At 40.2% G+C, this 15,574-nt stretch overlaps 1 protein-coding gene across 4 annotated transcripts in view; it reads right to left on the bottom strand.

Annotated features, from left to right (window-relative positions):
* The window catches only part of FHOD3 (formin homology 2 domain containing 3), a gene marked incomplete at its 5' end in the record, with an annotated part of 370,951 nt that overhangs the window by 49,537 nt on the left and 305,840 nt on the right, over nucleotides 1–15,574 (bottom strand). For 3 of the 4 annotated variants that reach the window (XM_083878098.1, XM_083878099.1, XM_083878100.1), the window contains 3 exons: nucleotides 3,141–3,299; nucleotides 9,681–10,570; nucleotides 14,294–14,599. In XM_083878098.1, coding sequence (XP_083734224.1) covers nucleotides 3,141–3,299; nucleotides 9,681–10,570; nucleotides 14,294–14,599 — 1,355 coding nt within the window. The remainder of the gene's footprint in view (nucleotides 1–3,140; nucleotides 3,300–9,680; nucleotides 10,571–14,293; nucleotides 14,600–15,574) is intronic. The other variant, XM_083878101.1, reaches the window with a different exon arrangement.

Below are 15,574 nucleotides of genomic sequence, written 5' to 3'. Positions count from 1 at the left end.
CAAAGAAAGGAAAACACAAACACTTTGGCAAACATAAGGCGGCGAATTTTTTTTCTAGCTGGATTGGCTCATGCTTGCAAACACACAATATGCATTCCTCTGAAAATAAGTCTTAAACAGTGCCTGCTTTGCATACTAAGTGGACTACATCTGCCTTTCTAGTGTCATGGCCCCACTTTGTGCCTTTTTTCACAGCTCAGGGGTACCTAACCACTTTAAGACCTAAAAATATGCAACATACTTAAGAATAGAGGGCTTTAAAATAATAATATATAATAATAATAAAATAAGTATTTTCCTCACTTATTTATATTTTTAAAGTTAAAAAGTAAAGTTTGGATTACTAACGAGTTCAACGTCAAAAGCAAAGTAGCATTCAGCAGGATGGAGGGCAGCAGTGGAGGCCCTGCTGGGCTTACTGGTCTAATGATGGACTTGATGATGAATTGGGCTATCATGAACTTGGGCCTGCAGCCCACTGCACATCTGCCTTGTTGCTAGCACTATTGCCAGCACTGCTTTAGTCCACTGTCCTTAAAGAAATTGCTAAAGTCACTTTTAAGGTATCATTTAATCCACCAAGATGCAGAAATAAAGCCACGCTCACACTCACATGACAGTGGTGATGCTCCTCAGTAAAGGACAGGGCACAGAGCTCACTGCCAAGGCAAAGGATGTCTCAGGTGACTTTTTACACTGTTGGTACTCTGCTCTCTGTTGGATCTGACAAAAGCTGAAGACGATCCTAAATTATATCTTCTCTGAAATTTTAGCAGTGAATGTTATGTTGTCATCACACACATCTCTTTTCCTGCTCTCTCTTCTGCTTATTGGATGTGACATGTCTTCTAGACAATTATTGTGCAGAAAGGCTTTTGAATATCCACCATGGCACAATTTTATTAGGCAAAATTGAATATTTTTTTCCATACCAATCCTGCCTCAATCAACCCACAGATAAGCTATCAATTGCATTGTATAGCAAATTGTTATATTATCTGTGTGTTTTTTAATAAATGAAGCTGATTCTTTCAAAGTGAATACCAATTATTTCCTTATATTTAGATAGATAGGAACCAGAAAACTTTCTAAAAATCTATAGTGAAACAATAACCTCTCTTCCCTCTATGCTAACTTTAGGGCTAAAGCAATTGAAAAGACAGCAAAAGGGAAGAGACACTGGAAACAAAGTTTGCCTATATTCTAGACCAAAGGGTCAGTATGGAAAACTGAGACATGGATCTCCTGAAAACAGTGGGACTCACAATAATGCATTTTTGTATCAACCTGTGTGCAACCTGGCCAATTCTGCATAGCTTAATACAGCCCTGTCTGTTACTATAAAGGTCTGACTCTGTAACATGCTGTAAGAGAAATATGTAATTTGGGATTGAAAAGGAAATCTGAATTCAGTGTGTGGTTTTACCTGATAAGAAGTAAATAAATATATAGAGTTGCAGAAAAAAAGCACCTCTCTCCATGAACATAATCCTTCCCAACCAATCAAGACTTCATTCCTCAAAGTGCAAAGTACCTGGGCTCTGCTGCACTTATCCTTTCTCTTGATTTTAAATACCTGAATGATTACATTAGGATTACTCGCATCACATCAAACTGTGGGGACAGACCTCAGAGACTTTTCCTTTAACACTGGGCAAGTATATTAATAGTGTACAATTTCCGGGTTTCTTAAATTCTTCAAATTGAAATCCACCTTCATACATATTTTAAATGAAATTATGGGTTTCTGATAGCTAATGGAAAAGCCACCCTTTTCAGAGGAGGGTGTGGTGGTACAAAGCACAGCTGTGGACACCACAACAGGTGGCTGGCAGATGGACAGCCCAGATACAAATGTTGGCCGTGGAAAGGGTGGGCTGGTGCAGAGCACCTGAAGCCAGAGAAGGACACATTTCTAAGGAGAGGATACATAGAAGTTAATGAAGACTCATCCTCCTTTGTCAGCCATTTTATGTTGGACTTTCTATGGAAATACTGCCTACAGCACTGAGATCTAACTGGCTGTGAGTTGGGCTTGGCTGGAGGGGTACTCCTCTCCAATATTTTAAAGCTTAATAGTGCAGACTGCAGTGGTGGGTATTTGGGCTGGGTCACGAAAAATTGCTGGTTTTAGAGTGATCTGTCACCTTCATAATACGAGTAAAAGATGCATATAGCAAAAAGTAATAGAGTTTGGGGAAGAAACAATGTTCTAGTAGGGATGAATCAGGCCTTGCCTTCTAGCTAGAAGGATTTTTTGCCTTTAGCATGTCTTTTGCATCCAACTGTTGGCAACACCATTTTCAGTCCAGGAAGCTTTTCTCATTTTCTTTTCTAGTCAGCAAGGTGAAGGTGGAAAGGGGGAAATCATGAAACACAGTGCCAAACCACTAAAAGGTCACTGTGAATTAATATATGACCTCTGATAGCCACTGGCTGAGATTTGTAGTTGTGCAGATTACTCTTACTAGATGATACAGGCTTATTGGAAAAAAATAAATAAATGAAAATAAGATGACCATAATGAAAAAAACAGTAGAGTCACAGGCTTCTTTTACACTTCATAGAAGAAAAATGTTTTGATAAAAAAATAATAAACAGAGCTCATCTTGGATCTTGGTAAGAATATCTGCAAAGTCAAACATGTAGTGGTAAAAATTACATCATCTGTAATCTTTATACCAACTGTTTTTCTTCAAACAACAGTAACATAGAAATGCTATTCTGGGCAGAACTAGTCGCCGTATTTGTTTTCCATTAGATATACAATCTAGAATGACTCCAGCAGCTAGCTGAGCATGAAATTTATTAAACCCTGTACTAGTTGTATCAGCCCTAGTAACTCACTGCCTATTTTTGCTGCTCACAATATTTCAGTCAAGCTTCAGATACTACTCTGAAAAACCTGTCAGGAATTAACACTATTTCTACCCAAAGCAAGCAGATAATCCATGATCACTGACCATGCGTAGCCTCATGATACTTCCTGCTTCTAAGCCCACTGCACTGGTTTCACAAATTTCACACTCAGATATGACATAATATACCCTTCCATGACCAGTCTGGCCTGTACCATTTACAACATGGGGAAAAAAAGTATTGCAAACGCAGACTTGAAGACATCGACTGTTCCCTCTTACCTCTATTCCTTCCTTGTTTAAGGCATATTCATCAAAGTTCAAAATAGCAGTCTTGATGGTGCGGGGAGGGGGCAACACAGTCAAGCCAATATTAATGGCATTGCTTCGCTTTGAGTCCAACACAATGATCTCCTGTCGCTTCCCATCCGCAGCAGTTTTCTTGGGAAAGAAGAGAACAAGGTCATTATTCCTCTGATCTGTTTTATAAAGGAAAAGTCACTCCTTTCACTAATGACTTCCCCCACTAAAGAAAGCTGACACTGAATGAAAACCTAATTTATTTGCAGGCATCAAAACAAGCTGAATTCTTCTAGTACATCCTTATCCCATCAACATGAGTTGCCAGGATTCAGAGATTGAATGCTGCCGTGCAAAGCAGAGCTAGTCTGACACAGTCTTCAAAAAGGCAGTTTGGGACAGAAGCCAGTCTGAAAAACACCTGAAACTGCCTCTGCCAGACCAGATCTCTGCTGTGCAGCAGGACTGGCCAGAACAGGACTGATGGTGCAGCGGCTGGGCAGCCAAGGGGCTCCAGGGCTCAATTCCCTGTTAGACGCACCAATCTGGACCCTCTCTCACTTGTGGGGCTGGCTGAGAAACAGAATTGTTCCCATCTGCCTGCCTGCATTCTCCTGTGTTATAAATCTACCTCAGACAATGGGAAAGGAGCCGTAGGTGCCCTTCTGGAGGCACTGACATGGTTTTCTGACCTCTGGCTGCCAGGGGAAAGTTATTCTACCTTGCTGCTCATGATATGTCTGTCAAGTCCTTCAGAGATGCAGAAAAATTTCAACCCTCATACTTTTTTCAAAGTTTTATTTGAGACCATCCATATCCTTGGATCTTACCTCCAGTACAAACAATAATAAAATCACAAAGAACTGGCAACAGATGGTTTAAATTCTATTCTATTGTAGACACAAGGAATTTCTTTCTCTTTTTCCTCATCCTTATAGTGGCAAAATGTGAACTGACTATGCAAGGTGACTTGAAATCCCCTTATATGGCATAAGGTAGTGTTGAATGTGGTCTTTGCTTTTACACCTCACCATGTCTCTCTTTCTCTCATCATCCCATCCTAGGTCTCTCCTTGGTAACTACGTATGTTGTGCTGGGTACCTGAAAGGTGAGAGGACTCTGCCCTTCATTCCCTTTCCTCCCTCTGCACGTATGTGATCACTGTGAGCATGTTTTCTGTAGTTCTTCTTCCTTTTCCCTATCAGACATGGGCTGAGGAATGCTGTCAAGCACAGGAGTGTAGGGAGAAGTCCTGCTGATGTATCAGTCTCACATCTCTGGTGGTTTTGGGGGAAGTCCAGGAGAAGACTTACTGCTTGAGTCTTAATCTGTGTTCAGTATTAGTTTTCAGACTACTGAGCTTTGTCCTTCACTTTCTTTGGGTCTGCTCCACAGCCACCAAGACACAAAGTACCCCACTGCCCACTACCCCACTACTATGTGCTGGTTTTGAGTTGGAAGTTAGTAAATACAAATTCATCAAAGCACCTCCAGCTGTGGACAGCCCATAACGAAGAATGCAGCTGTATCATTAAAAAGATACTTTTTTCTGGCACAGCTCAGAACCTTGCTTGCACAGAAAGAGGTTTGCCTATTGCTTCCTGCAGCCTGCCCAGCACCTGTGTGATACCACAGTCTTTCATTATATCAGAACAACTAATGTGGTATGATGCAACTTCTGTGGGCATATGGGACTGAAGGCAGGTGCAGTTCATGGAAGTTGGAGAATACCTAACGATGATCTGAGAAAGTAATAAGAGGGTTGTTTTTTTAAATTTAAAAAGAAGCAATTTTGCAGTAAACAGAATAAATTTTAGGAGAGCAAAGATAACACTTGTTTTCAATGTTTTTATATCAGTTCTGTCAGAACTGATTTCTTCTTAAAAGCTTAAAAGTATTGCCAAAGCCTTCTGAACTTTCTCTTCTTTGAGTAGACTCCTCTTTTTCTTGGGGAGCTACCTGAAGGATGCGAGATGCAGCTTCTCCTTTAATGCAGTAACTTTTACTTCCTGAGCCACTAATCACATTCTCAGGACCACAGTTAGTGGCCAAGACCACATTAAAACGAAACAGGGTTCACCAGAGACTGCTTCCTCTTTAGTTTGTATCGCACTAAGTCTTTTTTAAACCACCACTTTCTACCTTGTCCTTTGGAGCACAGAATTACACAGCTCCAAAGAATTTATGCAGAAGGGAAAAGGCCAGGGGAAAGGAGTTAAATTTAGGCTTCCCACATGTGGTGTGGGTAAGCAGGCCTCAAATCTGCAGCTCTGTTTTTAGGCTCCCAAGTCTGACAAAAGAGACATATTCATTTAGGGGACACAGGATGCTCACGGCCAGGATCAATGCGATCCCTACAGTGCACAAGCTCCCTAACAACAAGTTATGAAAGACAGATGAGCTGCACAGGGCATGAGTGCATGGAGGTATTTTCCAGAGCTATAACTGCATATGGGATGAAAAATGTTGGGGTGAGTAACCCTTTTCAAGAGCAAGGGCTGAAGAGGTTTTAAATCCATTCTTGGGATGACGCCTGAGTTCCAAAGAAATCCTTTCCAAATAAATAAAAGAATGAAGAAAAGAGAAAGATTTTACTATTATGAACCTCATGCTAGGAAAAGAATTGCTTTTGCCTGCAATGAAATTGCAAGGTGGAAGCATCTGACTGTTGAAATAAGCTACAACTACTAATTTCTACTGTAATATTTGGTGACTTCGATTTATGGTTTATAAATTCATTATCAGAGAGTGACTTAAAATGCTTGAGGGAACAGTGAACTAATGCACTTGATTTTATATTTTAATGTGTTAGGATGAAGTGCAATCCCTGAACTTCTAAATACTATATATACTATATTATTTAATGAAATTTCAAAAATAGTTATAAAATACAAACATACCAGGTAGTATAATCTGTGGAAAAGAAACACTTCTGCAATATATTAACAATTTTAGTGCATTTAGACCTTTACAAGACCTAACTGGGCACATTCTCTTGCCTCTGTTGAAGACTGGGTAGTCTTCAGATGGATTATTTAAAGCCTATTACCATCTCACAGAAAGTGATTTACAGTCTGATGAGAACATAGTCTTAAACATGCCTCTTTGCTTTAATTAATATGGGAAGCAGGAAAAATTAAGTAACTTTTCAAGTGGTCATATAAATAAATAATTATATTATGACCACCAACTCAGAAATATCTCCTGCCTTTAAAGTTGTAAAAGTCTGCATCAGTAGTGCAGAAAAATCTACCTTAATAGTGAGATGTCTTTTTTTAAAATTTCTATTTCAATTAGCAAGGATTCAATAGAAGAGATTTAAAATGGATTCGCTCAGCTGCTACTGACTTTTTCCAGGATATCTGTTTGTAATCTTTTTCTGAAATTCTGGTCCACATTTATGGCTTGCCTTGGCATTTACTGAAATTGCAGCAAATCTCTTCAAAAGGAATATGTGTCTAAGCATATGTACATGAAAACAGATTCCTTCCTTTTTCTCTCCTACTAATTTTTTGTCTGTGGGCACATGATGGATCACTATGTCCCACAGGATATACATGAATCAGCAAAATAATACTTTCATGCAAAACCAAGTGCATGGCACAAAGGCTGAACAACAGCATTTGATTCAGGAGTGTCTGCATTATTTCACTTCTCTTCACAGAAAAGTAAACACTTTGAAGTACTTTGCCAAAATACCTGCTTGTGAGAAGGAAGGAAATACTACACTGGTTTGGAGGGGATATCTGATCACTCTTTCTATTGGCAAATATAATATAGGGTGCTCTATTCTAAAAAATACACCATCTGCAACTAAAGGTGCTCCACTAAATAATATCAATGTGTAAGTTTGTCAGTGTGGCATAAAATTTCCTAAAATCAAGAATCTCCTCCCCAAGTCCCAGTCCCCCAAACCCTGTATTATATCCTACAATTTTAAATCCACTTTATTTTATTACAGTCTATTGTGTTTAATGAAAAACTTCTCATGAGCCAGGAAGTAGCTGTTTATAGTTGTGTGTTGTGGAAATCACAGTGAAGGATTAGAAACTGGAGTAAAATTGGTTACAGCTGTAGGAGAGAGCACAAGCACAAGATAGAGCCAATCCCCCCTTTATACACCCTGACTTTGCTTTTCCTCTCATCCTTCTGGACTGTTCCTTTTCCATGCACCTACTTCCATCTCTTGCTATGAAATATAGAGATTTGACTTTTGATTTGTTGCTCTGCACTCTTTTTTCAGCTGAACCAACTGAGCTGTGAGTCAGACTTTACGATATTATAGAATAAACCTGTTTTGGATTGCAGCCATTGGACAGGAGAAACTAGACACAACGGGGAATGTGCTCTCTGGAAATAAACCAAGCAGTCTGGAAAAATCGAGAGCTATCCTAATTTGAGTGCAATCTTTGGACCAAACCTCAAGTCTTTTACAGATTCGGTGGTCTGCTTAATTATTCCCACTCTCACTTGATCTAAGGACCATCTCTGCTCTGGAAGATTTGCTGGTGTTTATAAAAACCAGGCAGGAGCTTCAAAACCCTGCACAGAGTTCTACTACAGTACTCCTTGGTCCCCATTGTCTTCTCTGCAATGAGACAATGAGACTTCTATGTCTGTGTTATGGGACAGGGTGGAAAGAGAGCCAAAAGTACAATGTCTCATGCAGAGAGCAGTTATTGGTCGCCAAGGGGAAAGCACCTAAATCATTCCTCAGACTTGCACTAATTTCAAAGAAACCTGCTCACTCATCTTCCAGCCAGAAGCCAAAAGCTGTGCCAAAGCATCAGGCAGGTTTGAGAAGCAAGTGTGAGGGAGGGAAAATAGCCAAGGGTAGTTTGGGAACATGCACTGATGATTGACTGGAAAAGTAAACAAGTCATAATTTCAAGAACTTAAAATTTTATCAAAATTTCATGTGAGAATAAAAGATTAGGAATCAGCCAGAGTGCTCCATTACAATGCTGGCAGTTAGCACAAAGCTAAATTTTGGAAATGGCAAATATGTTATCATTCCACATTCAATTCAAGGAATTAAATATTTTATGGATCTAAGAAAATGCTCTCATTCCTTCCATCTATGAACCATCTGTGGCAGATTTATATTTACGGGGAGAGAGATGAGGAGTAGCACGCCACGACGTCACCAGCATTCCTTCCTCAGCAGAAAAGGAATTAGAGAGAGAAATTAATCTCAGCATTGGCCAGATGAACAATCAGCTGAATGCGTTTTTAAAGGTGCTACACTATACGTTTCAGATTTGCATGCATCTGTGTCACAAAAAAGCTCAGCTAAGAGCAGTGATGGCAGGTCTACATGAGCCATCTCTTCATGTACCTGTTGCTTGCTAGCTACTTGAGGGCTTGATTATAGAAATTCCAATGTTTCCACTTGGCCAGGAAGATCAAGAATAACTATTAGAAAATTTTGAGTTAATAAACTGGACAAGTGACACAGAGAACCTTTACTATGAGACATCCAGATTCCCCAGAGTAGGAGCAAACAATAATATCTATAATACATAATAGCTATAACAACTTTCTCTAGCTAAAGAGAAGTAAAATATTTAAGGTCCTGACTGTTTTTTATGTTACTATAAGACATATAGGCACAAAGAGAAAACACACAAGCAATTCATTTATTTTAAGAGAGACGGACATTTTTACTGTCATATTAACTAGAAAAAACCATTGTTTCCCTGATACCAATTATGCTGCTTAGAAGAAAAAGAGTTTATGTAACCATGAAAAACAAATGTTTAGGCTGATAACTTTTTTAATGCTACTTCAAATTCCTCCTAAATGTAACTATAAAAAGCTTTCTTTTGTTGTTGATTCTAATATTAAACAGCCATGTCATAAGCCTTTGTGAGTTTATTTTATAACAATACTAAGGAAGAGGGAATCCTAGCTACAGAGGTATTTCCTGTGCCAGCTTCTATCCTAACATTGCCACATTGCATAAATTAAAGATTTAAAATAGGCCTTTTCACCAGTATAAACCCAACACCCCTGCAGAGTTCAGCTGTAAACATGGTCCAGCTGATAATTTGATCCTTCAGAACAAAGCACATGTGTAGACTTTCTGCAGCAGATCCAGTCTGATATTCTAACCTTTCCACATAATGATTAGGAAAATATTACCAAGTGAAGGACTGTCAAATACACAGATATGAATCACCATGCTGTGACCTTTTTATGAATGCAACAGAAAGTATTTCAGATTCCAATATCTAGTCTGGCACTCAGCTGTGGACAATCTAATGTAAAATTGGTTGTATTTGCCACCTGGAGTGATATCCCACAACTGGCAGAACTGAGACAGAAGGGCAACTTGGCACATGCACCACCCTAGGCTCATCCCTAGTGTCAGGCCATGGAATATCTTCCGTCATAGGCCAAGCTAGAAACACATCCAGTAATTTCCACTGCTTTTATATAAACAACATAAATCACCTAGATCTAATTCAGAATGAATACCAATACAATAGCAACAAATAGCAAACTGAATACAAGCTGTACCTTTGTGACAGGCAGTTCCTTGGATTTAGACTCAAAGAGATGCTCCAGTTTGGAAGTGTCCACCTTAATGGGTTCCAGTTTCGACCACAGGAATTCTCTGCAGCGTTTGTTGTTTTTACACTGCCACTCAAATGGCCGTACCTCATTCCAAAACAGACGGATGGTTTTCTTCTTCTTTATAAATGCTGGCTGACCCCTAGAAACCTGGGGTGACCCTAAACCCTGAGGAGTGCTGAACAGTGGAGGAGGAGCCAATAAATTAGCAGAGGGTGGAGGTGGAGGCGGACATCCAAACAAGGGGGGAGGCGGTGGAGGAGGCAAACCCAGAAAAGAAGGTGGAGGTGGAGGAGGGGGAACAAGGGAGTCCCCAGGACCCATATCCATGTCCAACACATCTACATCATCCTCCTCCCCCAAGTCTGTAAAATCCATGTCTTTGATTTTAAGTTCTCGAGGATTAGCCATGAGCTGATCCCAGATGTAATCAGATTCCTTCTTTGTCTGTGCTGGTGTTTTCTCAGGGACCTGTTCGCTGATTTCATCTTCAGGCACTGCTGTCCCCTTAGCCAGCTCACCACTGTTGAATTTTTCTGCAAAGGCTTTCACACTGCCTTGGTTATCCAGATTTCCAATCTCCATCTTTTTGACACTTTCATCTTTGGCCTGCTTTGTGGCCTGAAGAATAGAGATCCTGCTGGCTAGGCTAGTGAGTGACTCCTCACTTTCTTCCGTCTCCTTCTTTTCCTCCTTCGCCTCCAGCTCCTTTTCCTCTTCATCTTTGGGCTTTTTGTTATGCGCATACAACATGTCCAGCATAAACCGCTTGTTGTTGAGGATGTTGCTGCACTGTTCATTCACACCAGCATCCTGAATGGTCTGGGACCATGGACCTGCAATCACACATACAGATGGGAAGAGTCATGGGAAAGAAGTCAAAGCACCAAGAACTCTTCAACCCACCAAAAAAACCATTCTGGAGACATACGTTCAACTAGTCTGAAAGTGGGTTAGCAGTTACTGCGAAAATTTTGAAATAAGATACAGGGCTGATACACAGCCTGATCTTGATGTGTTGGGAGTACATCTCAAAAAAGGAGGGGGAGTAGAACATAATATGTAACTTGGGAGGGACTATACAACTTTCAGGATTTGAATGTTCAGGTTTCTCCTGAAATCTGTCAGGTTTCATTTTGTCCTTGCTACCTCAGCTCATTTTACACAGTGCCTAAATTCTCACAACCTTTCATATTCCAGCATGGGGCTTAACTATCATGACAATGACACAAAACAGGTTATCATTGTACTCTTCATCTGGCCATGTACTGGAACAACCTCAGGAAAATTTTCATATGAAAGAGATCTTCCCTGCCTGATGTCAAGGTCAACATGTAGCTGTTTACTCCTCCTCCTCCCACCCTTCTGGCTAGGGAAGGGCAGCTTTCAGACCCTCGGAACCCCCTGGCTAGGTAACTGGGTCATCTTCATAATACACACTATTGCAATTCCAAAGCAGGCTGCATACCCAGGGTACAGCTCTCAGGGCAATTCAGTGAGTGTAAGCATAAGAAAGATTTTCAAGGTTGTTTATAATATGAGAACCTTTATAAAATAACTTTGAACATGCTGCCCATCAATCACTGTTAACCTCCCTGTTATATGTTAGTGTTGAAAGACTGTTGGCCTTCCCACATCACATTCATTTAACATTTTACTGTAATGAAGCTTCATCTTTCTGACTACTGCTCTTCTCACCAATAATATGCAAAATACCATGTTTGAGACAGCACCATAAATAACAAATTATAGTGGTCAAACTGTAAAAATATATGATGTAAGCGTCTCTATGACTCCATTTTCCTGAATTTAATACTCCTAACCAATGTGGATAATGTGTCTAAAAATTATGGTGCTCCTTTTTCCAGTGGGCGTCAGATAAAGTGATTAAACATGCAACAATGATAATTCTTCACACTTACTGTATTTCCTGTATGGAATTCTTGCTGTTCCCCATAGTCCTTACACATTTTATTAATACATTTTTCACAAACTCTGCTTCTTTTATGATTTCACTTTGATGGCTAGCCTGCATTTTTGGGGGTCCTTGTGGTTAAAGATTTTCTTTTATACCTTTAGGTTTCCCTTTTTCTTAAATTCCCATTTTATTTTTGTTTCTTCCCTTATGCACTCATCTTTTTCAATACCTTGGAGTTCAAAATATTTTAGGCTTCCTCTTTACCACAACATCTAGATCTGTGCTCTGAGAAGGTGTCCTTCTGGTGAGATCTACATCCAGGGCCCCACAACTCCCTGCCTCCTCTCCCGTAAAACAACACTGCATTAAAATGTAGGGCCCTGCAGCACAAACTGTGTGGACAGCAGTGACTCCTGCCTCTATTTAGATCAAGCTCTAAACCATGTTTTAAAATCAGTCCAGAGGTTTAACCCCAGACAAAAGAAAGACTTTTTTTTCGGAAATGGATACAACCTACTTTCCTGCAGGCGGCTTGACTGCTTCCATTAGCTGCTCATTTTTCTTCAGACTTGATCCACGGGATTGCTTTCTTACCAGTACTTGTCACCTGAGGCACTCTCTTAGATTTCTCTCTAAGGTAGCTTCACTAGACAACATCACAAGACAACTCCTTCCCACATCACAGATTTTACCCAGCTGAGCTCTCGCAGAGGATTTCCCCCTAACTCTGAGCCACTCCTTCAAAGATGCTCAATATGGTTCCCAAGATCCACCCCACAAACCCCACATGATCTAACCCCCTTAGTTTTACCAGATGGGATCCTCCAGTGTTTAATCCCTTTGCAAAACTATTCATCAGAATTTTCCCAGACACAGTCTGTAATTTGCATTTCTCAATTTCACCTCTAACTGTCCAAGCTGATCAAAGATCATTTCAGTGAAGACTCTTGCTACCTTGGTGGCCTCTCCTGCCCTCCCTCTCCACAAGTAAAGCTTTGAAATACCATTGGAGAAACAATGACTTGTTGGAAGCCAAATTTGGCAGGATGGCTAATGAAGAAGCTTGCACCAAGGGTTTCATTCCTTTGTCTTCAATGCACTTGGTCAGAACCAATAGGCCATCTCATAAATGGCAAAATGCTTACTGGGAATGTCAGAACTGCAGGAGAAAGTGCTCTTGTTTGCTTTCCAAAACTCCTCACCTACCAGAGAGCAAATAACTCACTACATGAGTCCTCCTATACAGCACTACCAAATAAATCTTTGGTCTACTGGTAGTGTAGGACAATTTTAAGACGTTGATTTTAGTAAGAGTACATTTCTTAGCTTTTAACAAAAGTACATAGGGACTTTAAATTAGAGTACTAACAGGTACCGGTAACAGACAAGGAGAAAAAACTTGCAACTGCTCTCCTTTATTTGCACTTGGACTATCTTGGACTATGCCACAGTGCAGCAACATCCTTCATCTGTGATCCCTCCCCAGCCTTTCCTACAGATATATCTATCTATATTCTTTATGAGTACAATAGCATTCTAAGTAACTCAATCTTGGTGCTGACTGAAAAGAAATTAGCTCTAAAATTTAGGATGTAATTCATGTAATGCTTCTCAGAAAAAAAAAAGTGACAGATTTAAACTTGAACAATTTAATCTGACAGTTTATGTCTGTGAGGTAATCATTGGGATTCAGAACTACCCCTCTTCTTTCAGGACAGAGCAGGACCCTTCACAGAGTGAAGCATATCTCATGTTCTTATCTAGAATTTAGAAAATATAGGACAATGCATTCCATGGTTCAGACCTAAGAAAACTTGGTAATCAAATGCCCTAACTACATTACATTCCTTTACCTCCCTATGAAAAAGAGAAAATAATAATCAACAAACTCAAAATCTGCCTTTTATTCCTTCTCTGCCTGGGCTGTATGACAAACTCTGGTTATCATTATCTCTCTGGGCAGAAACTTGGTTCTTAAGGTGTTTCCCATGCTAGGGACCTTTCCAGGCTGGTACCTGGTGGTGTACTTGACTGAAATCCCTCAGCACCATAAAACTGGTCTTTTCCAGACAAGGTGTATTTCATGTGCCTCCTCCACATGAGCTAAAAATGGCCACAGCCCAGATTCATCTTCACCAGCTCCTGCATATCTCTCTCTGCTGTCTAAAGCCTGACCAAGACATAAGAACTGAAGGGAAGAAACAAACATCTCAGCCCTCACTGCCCTTCCTTTTCCACTATAATGATGAGAAATGGTATCTGGAACTTTGTGACAAATCATGTCAGCACAGCCCTTTGTCTCACTGACCCATGTACAGGATTCTAAATAAATTCTCCAGGAGCTGGAGATGCAAGTCTGCAAAATGATGATTCAGTAGTTAATACATTAATCCTAATGAAAGAAAATTATCTCAAATCAAATGAAACTTTATTTCATCAAGGCCTTATTGTCCTTGAAACATAGTAACCCCAATATAGTCTGGATGTTTAAGTAGAGAGTGGACAAGACTTGGCCATGGTGAAGAAAGTCTTAGATAGGTGCAAAGGATTTGTTAGCTAATTAACACAGTATCAGAGCTGCTAATTTAACATTTTTTTTTTCCACCAGAAACCCACAATTATTGAAAAAGCTTCACTTTACCAGTTTCATTGTCACTGGTTAACTTGTCCTCTCTCTCTTCCCTCTCTAAAGTGCTGCTTGCTGAGGATATACTGGATGCAGAACAGTTGTCTTTTTCATTCACTTCCTCATTCTGCCTCTCCTTTTCACTGAGTATTGCACTTTCTTCTGGCTCTCTCTCTGGTCCTTGCTCCACCTCACTCTCTGGTCCCACCTCTGCAGCCTCTATTTCCTTGGGTGTCTCCGTTCCCTGCTTGGCCTCAGCCTCAGCCTCCTGCTCTGGTTCTGGTTCTGTCTCTGTCTCTGGTTCGGGTTCACTGGCACTCACTGGTGGAGAGAACAATGGGAGAAAGAGATTCACTTAACAGCATAGCCATCTCAGGTTCACCCCTCTAAATGAGAGTGACGTGAGAGTTGTACAAGTGCCTTATGGAAAGAAAATAAAACGCAAGTCCGTGACATGCTTAGGAACATTAGGAGCAACGACTGATGGATGTTCTGTGACGACAGCGTTGCACGTGAGAGTGGCCTGGCAAGCCCCTCACTCGCTGTCTGGAGCCAGCCCACTATTTTCATACATACTTCCACAGCTGCAGTGTCGGACTCGCACAAAAATTTGAACAAACCAGCAGAAAATGGGCATCTCACCTGAGCATTGACAACTCAGTGCCTAGACAGAGCCAGGAAAGAAGAGATGTAAAAAAAAAACCAAAACAAAAACAAAAGCAAAAAGGAGGGTGATTGTGGCTTTTTGTAGAATTTTCTTTGAGTTCTGGAAGAGTTCTTTTTTCACCTGATGAGGAACACTTCAACAAAAAAAATACAAATATTAGTTTTAATAACACACTTGAATTGCACAGTCTGGAAATGGCACGGTCACACATTTGGCTGACAAAAAACATATGTTGTTTCATGCATATTTACTTCAGAATAGCCACATCAAAATTGAGCAAAGTTTCCAACTGTTTGGCATATGGCACAATATTTAGTTTCCAATTGGTTGGCATATGGCATACGATGAGCTTTTTTATCAATTGGCACACAGCAAACACTGTTGATACTACACTTGGTTTCTTCTTCCTGCTTTCCCAGTAAAAAATAATTTATTCACCTTTAGGTTTTTAGCAGTAACAGCAGATTTTCACATGCAAATATTCTCTGCATGCTGCAAAGAAACTGAAGAGCTCCCACACATATTCACATCAAGCAGCTCACAGTTCTCTGAAACCTGAAATGGCCATGCAAAGAGTGGCAAAAATGGACATGCACGTTAGCTCTGCATACTTCCCAAATTCCCTCTGT

This window comes from Zosterops lateralis, assembly GCF_965231275.1.
Source record: "Zosterops lateralis genome assembly, chromosome: 1".
NCBI classification, from domain to species: Eukaryota; Metazoa; Chordata; class Aves; order Passeriformes; family Zosteropidae; genus Zosterops; species Zosterops lateralis.
The sequence above is the reverse complement of the archived record's forward strand: the minus strand, read 5'-3'. Positions and strand labels throughout refer to the sequence as shown.